We start from the raw sequence: 16062 nt of genomic DNA on the forward strand, positions 1-16062 counted from the left end.
CAAACAAGAACGGGGGTCTTCGCTGATGCATCTGCGCGCACCCCTTGTACCACCACCAACTGCATTTACAAGTGCAATCGCTGCAGTGTTTCTATGTTTTCCAAGCATGCTCGCATCAGGACCGGTCCTCTACGGTCCCCTACGGTACCGTAGGGGGGTCCATTGCAGCCACACACTGCCTCATAAGCCCAACACTCCTCCTGCCCTGTCATTGCTTCAGGGCAATTTCACTCAGTGCAGTGAATTTGGGTCTTCAAGAGTGCCAATTAGTACAGATCAACGCACACGCCCGTCCCAAGCAGGGAATCCGTCACAACTTCCCTGCTTCCCCCGCTTTGAGCCATTGACGGTCCTGGCGCTAAGGCCTTGACCTTCCATCTGGCCACTCACACTCCGCGCAGCTGCAGTGGCAGTACATACCAACACCATCAGAATATGCCAGCACCCTGCTTTCACGGGTTGGTGATGCTTTCAAGCACATAAAGAAATGGCCCTCATCCCGAGCAGCTGGGGCACAAGTCCTTCCCAGTGAAGCACTTAGTCCGCCCAATCTAGAGGAGCAACTGAGAAATTGGGGCCAAACAGACATAGCCTGCCCAAACCCAAATTGAGCTGCCAAATGAGGGGCTGGGGAACTCAAATTCACAGATCACTGAAAGTAGAGACTAGGATTTCTTTCAGCAAGCGCCTGCGTACGGACCACTCTAGTTAGCACCAGTGAAGTCCAGTGCCAGTGCAGGCACTTGCATGCCTTCAAGTGCCACCTCACGTATTGCAGTTGCTGATCACACGCATTGAGAGCACATCCTGTGCTGGAGAGTATCAGGAAAAATGTGAATGCATGCAAAGAGTGCTCACCTTGCCCACAATGTGGAGCACTGTCACAAAGATAATGAAGCCCACGCTGATGAACACCACCACCACCTGCAGAGGCGTCAGTGTCCAGTCAACAGGAGCGGTGTTGACAAAGACTGTCAGCTTGCTGGTAAGCAAGTCAGCGCTCAACATGGGTATGCGTCTCGTCCCTGACACATCTTGCTACTGTCATGATTCATTCCTGCAACGAGGGACAAAGGATTGCGCCATGACAGCATGGGTTGCGAGGGTTTCTTCACAGGACTGTACCGGGGACATCTTGAGCCCTGGGGTATCATCAGTGTAGAAGTTGAGGCCTCCCCCAGCACCGCTTTGTCTCCCAGCTCCACTGCCAGTTGATCGAGCTGCATACACACATCCACGTTTGGGTTGTAACGAGGTGTTGAGACACACGCAGCAGCAAAATGCATCCTGAACACCAGGACAAAGATCTTGGTGCCAGCAGTCTCTCTGACGCCACTTCTCCAACATAGATACGTGGACAAGCTCCAAAAGCAACACAAAATATTTAAGATGGATTCGCAGAAGGCGTCCACGAAACAATAAATTGGCTTCGGCACGCAAAAGACTGCGGGTGGGTCGAGGATCAATGAAATATCGATCAGCAGTTAAACTACATAAACTTTTAACATGCGCCCAATCCAGCAGGATATGAATGTGCATCATTCATACAGACTTTAGGAAGAATTCTGCCAAGGGATGCTATTGCAGATTACAAAGATACTCACTTGTCCTTTTCCTCAGACCAGCTGCAGTTGGAGGAGCTCGGGCTGCTGCGCTGCCACCTGTGCTGGCACCACCACCAGCGCGTGGTACTAAGGTAGCTGCCTGCGATCCAGATGCGCCCTTCGCCATTGTACGTTTACCTCTGCTGACTTTCAAAAGCAAGTGATGAAACTGATTATGGCGAAATTGCGAGTCGGAGCTAAGATTTAGACAGTCCCAATAATCAAGTGCGAGTCAGAAATAATTCAAGGATCAACCTTTGCAGCCGTTTCCCTCCTCGATTGACCGATTGCCACTATTGAGGCAGTTGGCGGGGCGTCTCAAGCGCCTCGTCATCATAAGGAAAGATACACGTCCAGCTGGCCCAAACCATCTTTTATGGGAAGCACCTCATGTTTTTTGATCAAACATCTAACAAGACAGATACATGGTAATGGATGATCTGGGTTATGGAAGCAGCTCAGATGCTGGTGGCAAAAAGAAAGTTGCTACAACGCAGAATTTTGCGCTGCGCAGCTAGCATTTATAAATTAACTAATTAGCGCTGCACGCACATGCATGTGTACAGCAGCATAGAGCGCAGTGGAGCGCGGTGCTAGCCCCTGGAGGCCTAGGAATCTCTCAAATTCATGCTGAAGATAGCTTACAGTGTTGGCAGCAAGGGGTGCATGCCCAGAACCTCTTGGAGACTCATTCAACACACGAGACAATATCACACCATAAGTGTTCGGACTGACGTTGCTTTCTTGAGAGTAATGTACAAAAGTGAAGCAACACAATAACACATGCGGAGTCCTTGAAAGCAGCTGCAACAGCCATGGATGAATACAACACCTGTCCACCTATATTTTCAGTCCTTCTACAGCCGATAGCAAGAACCCACCCAATCTTTTGAGAGATGAGATGATCCCAAGTCAATACCACCCGCCCACAAGCGCAGGTGTCCCATGGTTAGAGACACAACGGGCAAACAACAATTTCAAGGCATCCAAGTTCTTGAACAGGGTTCATACTGCCTTTGTCCTTTATCAACATGTCAGCAACCAGCCCTGCATTCTGCACTGCACTGCGCAATTGCAACCAATTCCCAGACAGTGCCATGGCAGCAACATGGCTTCCTGAAAATTGCCAGCAATACTGTGGCCACAGCATCCTTTGAAGCCCGCCGTTGTCACCCTTATATTCCACAAAACTTCACCAGCAGCTTTCAAGGCGAGGAAGCACGCCATGGCAGCATCGCAGCACAAGACTGGTGCAGAATGGAGTGGCGCCCTAGAGCCGACAGCTCAGCCAAACAATGCAGGTTCTGGCAGCGCATGCTGCAGGGTCCCTCCTTCCGGTGGTGATCGGGGGTGGGCCCAGAGGGGGGTCCCTCAGAGGAGGGAGCGGGAAAGGTAGCCGGAGGCTGTGGCGCCGCCACGGCGCTTCCAGGGCAGGTTGCCGTTGGTTGCAGCGCTCAGCTGCTTCTTCTCGCCCTCCTTGACCACGGGCTCCTGCGCGGTGCACCCGGAGTGGATCAGCTAATCGTCATCTCATGCAACATGTGTTGTTGGACTGGCTCTGATTGTGCAAGGCTGCAAGAACAAAGAGAGGCCGAAGCAAGATCGTTACGCAGAAAGACAGGGACGTCCTGCCGCAGCCACACGAGACACGAAGCAGCAGCGGATGAAAGACAATGAAAAGAAAGCGCAAGCACAACATGATATTAAAGAAAAGGCAGGGAAGTCTGCCAGCAGAATTCAAGGATTTAAGTTGGAGCTTGAGACCGGGTGCAATCCCCCCTACTTATGTAGCCCTACTATGCCATAACTGGGGTACAGATTGCAGGGTTATGGGCACACAGAGTACGAAATAAAAAAGCAAGGTTGCAGGGAGGGCTGCATCGGAATGGACGGGGACCTAAGGGGACGGGACGGCGGAACAGATAGACAGGGGGGCACCTGCGCGGGGGAACGCCCCCTCACGCCCAGGCCTGCCAGCCGGCACTCACCGGCAGTTTGCCCGCGAGCAGGTTCTCCTCGTAGGTCTGGCTGAAGCCGGTTGCGATGATGGTCACGTGCACCTCGCCCTCGTACTGATCCTCGATGACGGCGCCAAAGATGACGTTGGCGCTCGGGTCGGCTAGCGATGTGACGACCTCGGAGACGCGGTTGACCTCCTGCAGCGTGAGGTCCTTGCCGCCCGTGATGTTGTACACGATCCCCGTCGCGCGCTCGATGCTGCGCTCGATCAGCGGCGCTGACGTGGCCGCCTGCGCGCAGGACAGTGTCGGCATCAGGGCCCGGTAAATGAGTGCGTCCACTGGAATAGGAATACGCGGAGGTGACTCATGAAAGGGACATTCGTGTGGCTGGATATGTGCCTCTACTCAACAGTATAGCCGCAGCGAGGGATCGAGACACAACTCATCATGGGTGTGCCTCAACTATATCCTGATGCAGCTACAAGAAGGAAAGTTATTGCTTTTGAGCTTGCCAGTCCATGCACAGGAGGCCATGCGCATGCCCCAGCCTATGCTTGCAGCTGCATACGAATCATCCTCACTGCTCGCAGCATAAGCAGGGGCACGCGCAGGGGCTCAGTGTGAAGAAATTGAGGGGCCGAGAGATGGCAGCAGTAAATTGGTGGGGGGGGGGGGGGGGGGGGGGGGGGGGGGGCACCAGGGCGGCCTCCTCAGCGCGGTTCTTGCCGGTGGCGACGCCCACGCCAAGCATGGCGGTGCCCGAGTTGCACATGATGGCCTTCACGTCGGCAAAGTCCACGTTGACCAGGCCCGGGATGGTGATGATGTCCGAGATGCCCTGCACGCCCTGTTGTGTGCACACCGGGCAACGCGTCAGCTCAGCATGCCTCAGGTGCGTGGTGACAGACATGGGCGGCCAGAATGGCTTTCTTAGCTCAGTCAATGCACACTTGAATGCCAGCTACTGAATGGAGAAGAGGCGTTGCATTGTCTTGCTTACCATGCTTTGCGAGCAATGCTGCGCCTCCTTCCAAGCCATCCAACAAAGTGCATGGATTGCTCGCCCACTGCAAGAAATGCAGAAGTCTACCGCAGTGGATGCAAGAATTGAACAAGGAAGACAATGAGTCACCTGTCTGAGGACATCATCTGCCAAGAGGAAGGCGTCCTGCAGGGGTGTGCTCTCGCCAACAACGTCCAGCAACCTGCAAGTTTTTTAAACAAGCGTCACTCCCTCAACCCCACAACACTCGTCCACCCTGCCCGATCCTGTTTGAACAGCGTGTGTTCCTCTGGACAGACCATGTACCTACTTTTCTACCTTCACTTCTAAACAGGGTCTTCACACCGATTGTTACTCAATGGCCAGGCCCTAATAGAAAAGGGTGCTCGCCTGTCATTGGGGATGACAATGAGGGTGTCCACGTTCCTCCTGAGCGCCTCAATGCCATCTGACGCCTGCACCACACCATGCCTGTTCAGCACTTACTCATGCTACCACAGAAGACGTGGCTGGCCCTTCTCCGAGGCAGCTCCCTCATACTGCTGAGGTGCCCTCTACTGAGGGCACCTCAGTATCACGGTCAGCATATTAACACCGTGCATGGGTCTTGCAAGTCCAGCCTGGGGTAGGAATTTTGGCAGTCTTCAACTGCAGCTTGTCTGCAGTCGCACCTGGCAAGCAAAGGTGGGACAATAACAAGAACAATAATATCAAGAATCTGACGCAGGAGAGACTTTTCAGGGGGAACTCAAGCGCACCTGGGTGCCACGCCGGCGCCCCTCAAAGGTGAAGGGGTAGGTGACAACGCCCACTGTCAGAACTCCCATCTCCTTGGAGACGCGCGCAACAACTGGCGCTGCTCCGGTGCCGGTGCCGCCGCCCATGCCCGCTGTGATGAACACCTGCACACATAGAAATTACGCTCTCTTGCCCCCTGTTTATGTTCACTCCATCCTAACATCAGCTCTAGCCGCTGACCTGTGGACAGGTAATGACATGGAGCTAGCAATGGATATGTGCCCATTCTTCACATTCATCCTACACTTCCACATCTAAATCAGCTCCGGCTGCTGACCAGCTGAGATGAAAGAAGTGGAGCCAGCAATGGCTTGCAAAGCATGTTGCATGAGTGCGACTGCGACTAGAGAGATGGGCGTACCATGTCTGCGTTGCCCACTGCAGTTTGGAGGTCCACGGCTGACTCCTCTGCTGCCTGCTCGCCGAGGCTGGGGTTGCCACCAGTTCCTACACGAGCCGAGTGCACTTGTACTTAAACCCCAGTTGCGTTTGGCTGCACAGGCCTATGCTGCTAATATTTTGAGGTGTGAGACCTTTACTAATTGCACATGTCACTACATTGCACTGCAGGGCAGAAATCCCGGGCAATGCCGTTTGAGAGAATGTGCTGAGAAAAGACAGGAGTTTACCAAGGCCACGCGTGAGCTGTGCGCCCATCTGGATCTTGTTCAGGGCGTCTGAGTTGTCCAGGGCCTGCGCGTCGGTGTTGGCAGCCCAGAACTCCACACCCTGGGGGGAGCGGCACAGCCATGGAGTGGTTCAAGATTAGTGTATACTATTCAGAAAATGCCTCGCAGCACATGTCCATTTGGTCTCTTGGAGAACTGATCAGTGGACACAATAAAAAGAAAAACAAGGCATGTCAATTGACGCAGCAGCACTCTCAGAAAAGGAGGCTCAGTCTTGCAGCCAGCTTTCCTCCATCAGCCCCCCAACATGAAGTAAATCATCCTCCAGCCGCTTTCTTATATCTTCAAGTTAATATACAAGTTATTACAATGACTCTATTATGACAAAAGACTCCCAGTGAGTACAAATTACCTGCAGCCCGCTGCCAATCATGCGATTGATAGCATTGTTGCCTCCACCTCCAACACCAATGACCTTGATGCGGGCATCGCCACCTGAGTGAGCAGAAAAACTTACATTATATTTCCTTTCCATACTGCATCAAGGCAAGCCATGATTGCAACGCCTTGCTCGAAACATCCACATCGTGTCACAGAGGTGGCTCCCACATAAACAGGCTGAGCACCTGGCGAAGTGACCGGTGGGGGTACTTGTACAGTTCGTTGCGAGGCAGGAGGGCTGTTACTAGCTAGCACGCTTGCAGAGTCCGCTGCGGGACGGTCCAGCTGGTCATCGGGCGTACCAACTGAGCCATAGCCATTCTCATAGGTTGAGGCGGCAATCACTGGCGAGCAAAGGCTCCGTTGGCGCCTGATTCCCAGGTGATGGGATAGCGCTGCATCTGCGCCACGAAATTGTGTGGGAAACGCTCTTGTTGCGGCCTGTACACTGCTGCTGGGCCTTAGAGAACCGTTGATGGCGGGAACTGATCGCTGTGTGCCTGTCCTCTGAAGCCCTATGCTCAGGTGAGCGGATTGCGCCGCCATCAGAGCCTGTTGACTGCAGAGATAGGGAATTGCAAATCTTTTGTATTGCCGCGGCTGTATCTTTGCAGAGCCAGGTGGTGGACGAGGTCTGCTGCTTCGAGCGTATCGTCACGGGATAAATTTCTGGGCGGCGCCTCGCCTGTGATGTGATCCTCCTTGCATCAAGTTTGCATGTGCGAAGCGATCAAGCTTTGGACCGTCCTCAGTTTGCTTGGGAACACCTTATTTGTTCACTCAAATCATCAAGACGACCATCTGCAAACACCCAGTGGCGTCTGCCCTAAAGCTCACTTTCATTGCATCACTGACACCTTCTGTCGACAGAGGTTTCCTGATTGGGTGCAATGCTTGATTATCCGTGAATGCTACTCCCTAGTCTAATTGCCGTCTAAAAGCCAGCCAGCCACGGTGACATGGCTCCTAAGGTCTGCGTGAACAAGCTGAAGAAGGAAATGAGAGCATTCCTGGCCGATCCTCCTCCTCACGTTCCAGCAGTGCACGTGAATGAGAAAAATATGCTCGGTAAGACTCCTTGAACATAAGCTACTTGATGACAGCCATGGATTCCGTCCTTGTGTTTTTATCTCATCATAGCATCTTGATCAATACTTGAGCAGCAGAGGTGTGATTAGGACATGTCACGCAGAATGGCACTACCTCATCGAGGGACCACCGGACACGCCCTATGCTGGAGGCATGTACATAGGAAAACTAAGATTCCCGGTAAGCCTGCTGAAGGGTAAGTTCTTGCTGGGTTCAAGTCCTGCACAGCCTTAATAAGGAACCTGAGCTCCAGACTGCTATAAATTAGCTTGGCAAAGTCTTTGACAGTGCACAACGATTGCCTTGCAGCCGGAGTACCCCTTCAAACCCCCGGCCATTATGATGCTGACGCCCAATGGCCGCTTTGAGACAAACACACGCATCTGCATGTCCATGTCGGACTACCACCCAGGTAGCTGTCTTCACAATTGTTGCTTGCCATTGACTGATGATCACCTATTCATGATCGTAGCCTGAAACCTATTAGGATCATGGAATGGCCTGGTTCTGCGATCTTGGGTGTGTTGTTCACTGGAAACTTGTGCTCTTTTGCAGAGACTTGGAACCCCTTATGGAGCGTGGCATCCATACTCACAGGGCTCCTGTCCTTTATGCTGGAAGACACGGTCACAGCCGGCTACATGCAGACAACGGTGCGCTGATCTCCAGTACTTTCTCATTGAGCAACCCAAGGATTGCTCTCGTTGAGATGTCTGGCTGGCAGAATTATCCCCACTTGCAAGGAGGTACCAGCGTTACACATGAGTATTTTCTTCTTGTCGCAGGGGCAGCGGCTTGCTGTGCAAGATGCATGTGCTATGCTGCTGCTGTCTCTGAAGAAATGTTGAGTAGATCTGCACTCATATGTGCTTGCAGGATGAGCAGAAGAAGCAGCTGGCGAGCGAATCAGTGGCGTGGGTGTTACGCAACAAGCAGCTGGCACAGATGTTTCCACAGCTGCAGCCGGTAGCAGAGCAGGGCCCAAGCGCATATGCTCCTGCCACCCCACCAGAAGATGGCGACCCAGATGCTTCTTGTGCCAGTCAAGGTCTGTTCTTACGATCACACTCCTTGACTATCCTCAGTTGCCTTCAAGGACACATCATCGGGGATGCTAACAACTCCAAAGTGCCGTACACAGGATTGCTTGTTAGTGTTGACATCAGCTTGCTGCTGTACACATTGCTTCCTGGAAAGTACTGTCCTGCTCAACGCTTCACTGCTTTGACATTGCTTGTTGCATGCCCTACCCCGTTGCTAGCATCACTCTGGAGTTGTTTCTGTGATCTGTCACCTTTTAAAACACTCGCGTGTGCACAGATGCTGGTGTTGCGTTGGAAAATCTCAGCTTGGACGACGGGCGCGATGAGCAGCCCAAGCAGCCCTCCAAAGCAAAGCAGCCCAAAGCAAAGCAGCGAGGCAGGAGGAACTGACTCTGCAAATCGCACCCAAGTGTCATATTTCTTTTTCCGCATACAAGTACTATCCAGGTCAGTGCATCTAGATGATCTGCTCCCTGCTCCCTTTGCTCCATGTTCCTATGAGGTGACGAAGCATCTCGATGATTTCTGGTGAGCTGGTCTGTCAGTGCCTTTGCAAGCTATCCCGTTGTTCTGTGAACAGGTGCATGTGTTATCTCGTGCTGCTTCAAGCCGCACCAAGAGCAGGAGAAGAGATAACAAGCTCACTTCTGCCCGGTAGAGTCCAGTTTTGCGGAGGCGACACTTGGGCTGGCGGCCCCGGCAATGCAAAGGCAACCACAACTTTACACCTAGATGCAGTCGGCATTAACCCCGTGAGACGGCCTGCCAGCGCTGGCTAGCAATACTATAATATATAGTATAGATCTTGCAATTGCTAGCTGTCCCAGAATATTTGAACCGCCATAATAGTCACTCCGATGTACAGCATCACAGTGATGCTGTACACTGGGTACACTGAAAGTAAAATGTAAATTGTAGCTGATGTTTCACATGTTTTGAGGCTCATGAGGCTGATGAGCTTACTAAGTAGCTAGTACCAGGCCTTCTGGCGTGCACGCATGCGCAGCGCAACAAGAAGGTTCTGGACTTACAAAGTTGGCAATATCCAATGCGGATGCTGGTGTTGAGTGAGCAAATTCAACTAGTGTTTTGTATATGCGCACCAATGCTTGGATGGCAAACCCCCATGGCATTCAACATGCATGTTCGGTGCCTCGCTTGGCCTATCTAGGCACTGGGGCCCGAGTCCAAGCTTCGCCACGTCAAGGCAGCTGCCCACCTCAAGCGCGAAAAGTTGCAACTTTATTGAGTTAGTCCAGACTTACGGATTAGATACATTACAGAAACGTTCAGAACTGCCAGAGACTTGATTCTAACGATCGAAGAATCGCATCTGGGCTAACTAATTCTGGATCCTGCCGGAAAGTTGTTCACGGCTTGGGCTTGGCAGTAGCCCAATGCCTTCCGCTGCAAATCCTCTTCTACAAACACCCTATGGAACGCACCGCCATTCATCAAGATGTAAGATTGCCATATTCAAGCCTGCGGTGGTGCCTAAGCGTGCCAAGGTAAGCCTAGATGCCACCACCACTTTCGGGCGCGATGCCCGATCCCTGCAACTTTCCTCGTCCATACTCTGTCCTCTGATATCATATGTCTGTCGGATGCGATCGTGCAGGAATGATGTCCAGATGCGGGCCACACACAGCTTGGCTGAAGTGTGCGACGTGCATATCCCATACATATACAGATGCTGGACTAATTATCGTCCATGCTGCAGGAATCATCGACATTGAAAAGGAGGGTGGACGCTGTCCGTGCAGCTGTCGACACCAGACATGAGCAGGCCACTGCTCATTGCTCACCCATTCAGACATCCACACAGGTGAGTTACTGGTGATCACTGTTGCTTGCCACCAGTAGCCTGACCCACGTCACTGTGCACAGTACGGCATGCAACAACGTTCCAACCTATTAGCATTTACTGGCGATCGGAGCAAATTTGACAAGCTGTGTGGGGGTCACCTGACAAGGAAGCAGCCAATGGGGGCACATTTGACTGGGCGCGGCAGTGGTACCCCCTGGCATTCGTGGAGGACCTGGATCCGGGCAGGCCACACGCGATGGAGCTGCTGGGGAAACGCTTAGTCATCTGGTATGACTCGCGTCAGCACAAGTGGACCGCCTTTGAAGACCGCTGCCCCCACAGGCTTGCTCCTCTGTCAGGTGCTCGGCTGTTCTCTTCTCATCCAGCGTTTCTCGCGTTCCACCCATGAGTGCAAATGCCCCACAGCGCCATATTGGCCAACTGTCTCACAGACATGACATGCAGATCATCTGCAGTGAGCTTAGCCATGGCAAATTCTGAGGTACCTTGCGTTTGTTGCACTCACCGCTAAAAGCAAGCTTTTCGGAACTGGCCATGCCTGCATCATGATGTGCATGGGTCCCTTTGTATGCTTCTGTTGGCCTCTGGCTCTCCTAACAACTGGAGAATGACGCCGCAACCTGATGCCATTCTAAAAAATACTGACAAGTCAGGTGCCTACTGTCGAAGGACTCTGTCTTATGTAATCATGCCATGCATGCAGAGGGGCGGATAGAGCCGTCGGACGGAACGCTGATGTGCTCGTACCACGGGTGGCGTTTCAGGGGTGACGGTGCATGCACGCGCATCCCCCAGGCGCTTGATGCCCGGGCCGAGGACACCGCCTGCTCCAGCGGCCGCTCCTGCGCAGCCGTGCACCCCACACAGGTGCGGAGACCTCTGTTGTACCAAGAACAGGATCGCTCTTCATGCTGTGCACGAGCAGTTGGGCATGTGCAGGAGCCGCACAAAATTTCATGGTGCTGCCCCCTGTACGCATACACCTTGCATTGAGCAGTGTATGTGGACAAGGGGTGTCAACGTGAAGCTCTGTGCTTCGTACTTTGCATACTGTTAACCTGCTTTCTGGCATCCCTCTGTTACTCTTGAAAGGGCTAAATCCCAAGGCCCTAATCAAATTCGGCCAAAGAAAGGCGACTGCTCTGATCTTGGGAAGGCTTGCCTCTGACCCTAGGGTGCAGACAAGAAGAAGTCCAATCATTGGACTTGTGGAGATGCACAAGAGGTGCTGTTGACTGTGGACAATGGAGGGCATGTGGAAATTTGCTAAAACAGCTTTGTACTGTGTGCAGGTCACGGGCGTTATTTGATGTCTAGGATTTTGCGCGCAGGTGTCGCAGGGGTATGTGTGGGTCTGGGGGGACTGCAGCGCCAGCGCGGCGGCTGAGTCGGCGCTGATGCCGCCGTTACTCATCCCAGAGCTGTCACCTGACGACACCGGCCAGGCGACTGACGGCGGTCCAGTCATCTCTGCCGCCAGCCGATACGCCCGAGACCTACCCTACAGGTGTGCCTCTGCTATCTGTTTTAAATCTGGTTTGAAAATTCTAATTCTGCCAAACTCTGCCAAATGTCATCCACATGGCCCCGGCTGGCATGGGGCGGGACAATTACTGAGTACGTGCCCGCGGTTGATCGGGTCTTGCTTGGATATATGGAATCCAACAAGAGGTAGGATATTGGCAGCCTTTGCTTGCACCTTGTCTGCAGACGCACCTTGCCTCTGGCAGAAAGAGCTTGTGATGTTAGATGTCATTCAAGAACTTCAAACTGGAAGCGACTTGAAAATCTCTAAGCCTCTCAAGCGGCATGCCTGCAGTCTCCGTATCAGGAGCTTGGGGCAGCATAAACGAGTTGCACGTTGTTTCTTCAAAAGGGATGCAGTTGCCTCTACCGGACCATACCACCCTGCAGACCTACAGAGAGAGTAGAGAGCATAGATTTGCTGTGCTCAGGACATAAGCAGGCATCGCTGAGTTGTATCCTGAAAAAGGATTGGCTGTGCAGTTGGGACGTTCTAGTGGAGAATTTTCTGGATCCCTCCCACGTCAGCTTTGCCCATCACGGCGTGCAGGGCAACAGGTGGGCCCACCCTTTTTTACACCATCCTTACAACGGCTCCTGTGTCTCAAGCCGCAATGATTACTGCTATGACGATCTCACCTGGTCTTTTGGATGAAGCATTATGGCTGTTTTTTTCCTGAGCTTGGTCTTTAGTGTGTCTTCCTGTGCACCCTAAGGCCTCAGATGACGGGCCAACCTGTGACATGACATGCAAGGGAGGGATCTTGTACAAAAGAACAGTGGCCATAAGCAGCTTCAAGTCTTCCTTATCTGCCCCAGTCCTTCACAGTGAAACAGAATGTGCATGCATGCTGCAGGCGGGCTCGGTCAGCAGGGCAGTGCAACCAGTCATTTAGAGTTTTTAAAAGGATACGAGGTGTGGAGGAGCTGAATCTGCGCCATGTGCAGGGAATCTGAGAATGTGGGTGTCTTCGAGATATCTCCCACAGACCGGGGGGACCCGATGCACCCCCCGCAGGAGGCCATCAGCATGGATGTCAAGAGCGCCGCGTTTGGAACGCGCGTGATTGATTTCAAGATCCAATTCGTGCCGCCCTGCTTCATCCGTTACTACATCCCCTCTCCCATGGCATGCCTCTGACCTCCTGCCCCTAGCGCCGTTGGTGGCAAGCCGTGTTGCTGTGTACTGTCGAGGCGATCCGTCAGATCTCTGGCTAATGTTGCCGCTATGAGTCAGCCAATCATTTTGCGAATCATTTTGCGAAGTTGCTGACTTGCTGATGCATCTCTCATGAGCCGTACAATCTGCTACCCATGTGCTTGGTCAGAAGGCACAATATAAGAAAGGGGCTCATGCATTGACCCAAAGTCCCAGTATTGGTGCCCTTTTTGCCAGCAGACGTCTGAGAGGCTGCTGCTGCCCACGGCAGCATGCCTAACTTGTAGGATGCAGCGTGCAATGACTGATGGCCAGAGGTTGCTGCTGCAGCGGGAGCATTCTCTGTGCATGCACGTGAGCTGCATTCTGACGCGTCTTGTCATCTCCTTTACTGCAGGGCGGGAAGGTGAAGTGGAGCCAGATGCCAATGTTTGTGGTCCCGACAGGCCCCGGGCGCAGCCGCGTGCTCTGGTGGCTGATCGTGCATGCGGACGGCTTGCCGGCGCCATTTCGTGCGCTGGCCGGCCTGAAGCCGCGCTGGGCCGACCACCTCACCCGCAATTTAGTGTTCGACGGGGACAACATCATCCTCCACATTCAGGTGAGCTCAGTGACTCACTTGAAGCAAACATATTGTGAGGCTGTCTGCGGTGTTTGCACATGATGCATTCGCCAAACAATGCTGTTGTCTGCTGACTTTGAAATCTCGAGAATTACTTTAGCCGCCATACACGAGTATAGTTCGCTGATGTTGAATTTGCTGGAGGCGCACTGCCGGTTATGAGCTGCCAAGAGATCAGCATGGTCTGAAGCATCAAATCAATATACAGTGTTGCTGGCGCTTCAAAATTTAGACTGCTAGTCCACCTTTAAAGACTCATTTATTGAGGATGTCGTTTTCCTTGTCTGAAGAATACTTCGCCCGGGATCCCTGCACCATAGCCCGCGCACCTGCCTGTCTGTGCTTTGGGGCAGTAATATTTCGCCATGCATTTTTGCAGGAACGGGTGCTGGCTGAGGACAGGAGGAAGGGTGGAAGCTGGAGGCGTTCCTACTTCATGCCCACCCAGGCTGACAGGTCCTCCTCTCCTGGCATTTTGTCTCATGACCTCATGAGACCTGCACGTGTATTGTCTCTTGCATGCCATTCTCAATGCGACTGCCACCGGCATAGAGCAGAAAGCCCTGGCGTGGCTGCTGACAATCTCGAGGGGACATGTCCAGATCTCTAGAGCCATTTGAACCACAACCGGTGCTCCACTTGTATCCAAGAGAAGGGACCCTTTACCAGCGGTTTATTGGCGCTTGCAGGATTGTGACGGCGTTCCGGCAGTGGTTTGAGGAGAGGGCCGGCGGGGGGCCCATAGCAGGGAACGCTGATGCAGACCGCATCGAGCCCAGCAGAGCTGTGCTGCTCGACCGCTACTCCTCGCACACTCGCCACTGCAAGAGCTGCTCTCAGGTAATTCACCCCATTTCCTTTCTCCTCTTCACCAACCAATTGAATCCAGGCGAATATGCCCTTGTGATCACTTGCGCACCCGTGTTACCTGTATCAAAATTCCTCGGGTCTCTGGGGTCGATAACGGTGCTTGCTAAATCTTTTGGGCGCAGAAAATCCATTTAATTGGTTGGCCACGTGGTAGCTGCGGCCTTATTTAAATCTATTACCTTCGGAATCTGCTCTCTTCATCTTGATATGCATATGGAACAGCCAGTGGGGAATCTGTACCTGTGGTCTTTCAGTACTGCCTGTGCCATTGATCATGAGAATAACAGCAGGGCGCATGTCATGCTTCCTCAAATGGAGGACTCCTTTGTCTGGGTCGCTGTGTACTGCATTTCTAGTGACACACTGCCTTCAAGTAACTTTGGCAATGGAGGAGCACATCTCATGCCCCGCAGACAGCTCCTCTGCTGTTATGTCATCGCCAACATGACATTTTTAGACCGTCTTCCAATGCGTATGGTGAATGTTGCGTGAGCGTGCCCTACGGATGTCTGTACAGGCACTCGGAGTGGCGAAAGTGCTGCAGGTAGCAGTGACAGCGCTCGCTGTGCTGTCTACCCTTGGCCTGGCATACTGGGTGGGTTCCAGGGGTGGGCAGCCCCCTCTGGTGACAGCAGGGATCTTTCTGCTGGCAGCTGCGTCCACTGCAGCTACTGTTTGGCTGCGCAACCTGGTGCAGAAGTTCTATTTTGTAGACTACGTGCATGCAGACAAGCACTGAATAGCCAATTTCCTCTTGTGGGCTTGAGAAGATACGCAAAGCAGGTGGTCAGCATTGTGCTAGGGAGGTCGAAAGGCTTTCCTGCGGCATGATGCAAGGCTGCATGAGATGTATGCTGAAGTGCACTGGATTGGCATAAATTTCTCCTCTATAATGGAATGCATCTGCCATGCGCTGCTATTTTGATCACTCAGCAGAGCTTGCGCGGACATAAAAACGGAGTTGCTGCATGTGGGATACCCTTAGAGGCAGCAATGTGGGTCTCATCTTGAGGGGTCTTGTGGAGGTTCATTCACACCTTGGCCCTTGTCATGCAAGGTGTTGTGACAGCGTGCTACATTTTGTGCGAAGAGTATTGCCTATTTCAGTGGTACAGTAAAGGTTGGTAGATCAGAAGATGCAACACAGGTGATGGCTCTGAGATCAAATGGTCTCTGAAGGGTATTCTGCTGGGCCTGCAATCTGAATCAATCAGGCCTTTGAAGATAGTACTCGGAGTGCTGAAGATGATGAGAATTGTGACGATCTTGCAGGATCATGTGCTGTGAGCTCCAACGCATGGGTTTTGCAAATTCTTTGGATTCTTTCCCTGGCTTCTTTGCAGGATGGGCAAAGTGTAGATGTTGCATGTGGTGTGCTATGCAGCATACTGTGCATTATGTGAATTTGTGGACAGCCACAAGTTTTGATGATTGATTAGCTTGCTGGAACCTCACAACTTTCCTTCGAAGCCACGGACTGCTCCTTGGAAA

The 16062-nt window shown here is 52.7% G+C and overlaps 4 protein-coding genes across 4 annotated transcripts; 2 read left to right on the forward strand and 2 right to left on the reverse strand.

Moving 5' to 3' along the window:
* Positions 1 to 48: 48 nt before the first annotated feature.
* Positions 49 to 1866, reverse strand: COCSUDRAFT_65897 (hypothetical protein). Its single transcript, XM_005647889.1, has 4 exons — positions 1605 to 1866; positions 1126 to 1220; positions 859 to 924; positions 49 to 401 (listed from the first exon to the last, which is right to left on the reverse strand). The coding sequence occupies exons 1-4, from the start codon at positions 1729 to 1731 to the stop codon at positions 387 to 389; spliced, it is 303 nt and encodes a 100-aa protein (XP_005647946.1). The 5' UTR covers positions 1732 to 1866; the 3' UTR covers positions 49 to 386.
* A 367-nt stretch (positions 1867 to 2233) lies between these two features.
* On the reverse strand, positions 2234 to 6530 carry COCSUDRAFT_53327 (cell division protein FtsZ; the record flags this gene model as incomplete). Its single annotated transcript, XM_005647890.1, has 9 exons — positions 2234 to 3095; positions 3593 to 3853; positions 4263 to 4412; positions 4698 to 4770; positions 4959 to 5023; positions 5327 to 5470; positions 5728 to 5813; positions 5996 to 6095; positions 6408 to 6530. 9 exons carry the CDS (start codon positions 6528 to 6530, stop codon positions 2976 to 2978), a joined length of 1122 nt encoding a protein of 373 aa, XP_005647947.1. The 3' UTR covers positions 2234 to 2975.
* An 865-nt stretch (positions 6531 to 7395) lies between these two features.
* Positions 7396 to 9495, forward strand: COCSUDRAFT_65899 (UBC-like protein; the record flags this gene model as incomplete). Its single annotated transcript, XM_005647891.1, has 7 exons — positions 7396 to 7504; positions 7629 to 7705; positions 7835 to 7937; positions 8081 to 8178; positions 8402 to 8573; positions 8846 to 9015; positions 9149 to 9495. 6 exons carry the CDS (start codon positions 7396 to 7398, stop codon positions 8956 to 8958), a joined length of 672 nt encoding a protein of 223 aa, XP_005647948.1. The 3' UTR covers positions 8959 to 9015; positions 9149 to 9495.
* A 784-nt stretch (positions 9496 to 10279) lies between these two features.
* On the forward strand, positions 10280 to 15310 carry COCSUDRAFT_62940 (ISP domain-containing protein; the record flags this gene model as incomplete). Its single annotated transcript, XM_005647892.1, has 10 exons — positions 10280 to 10393; positions 10542 to 10734; positions 11100 to 11263; positions 11728 to 11903; positions 12404 to 12478; positions 12869 to 12983; positions 13477 to 13680; positions 14081 to 14157; positions 14391 to 14541; positions 15089 to 15310. 10 exons carry the CDS (start codon positions 10280 to 10282, stop codon positions 15308 to 15310), a joined length of 1491 nt encoding a protein of 496 aa, XP_005647949.1.
* Between the last annotated feature and the right edge of the window lie 752 nt (positions 15311 to 16062).

The sequence above is a fragment of the Coccomyxa subellipsoidea genome, assembly GCF_000258705.1.
Source record: "Coccomyxa subellipsoidea C-169, whole genome shotgun sequence".
Taxonomy (NCBI): Eukaryota; Viridiplantae; Chlorophyta; class Trebouxiophyceae; family Coccomyxaceae; genus Coccomyxa; species Coccomyxa subellipsoidea.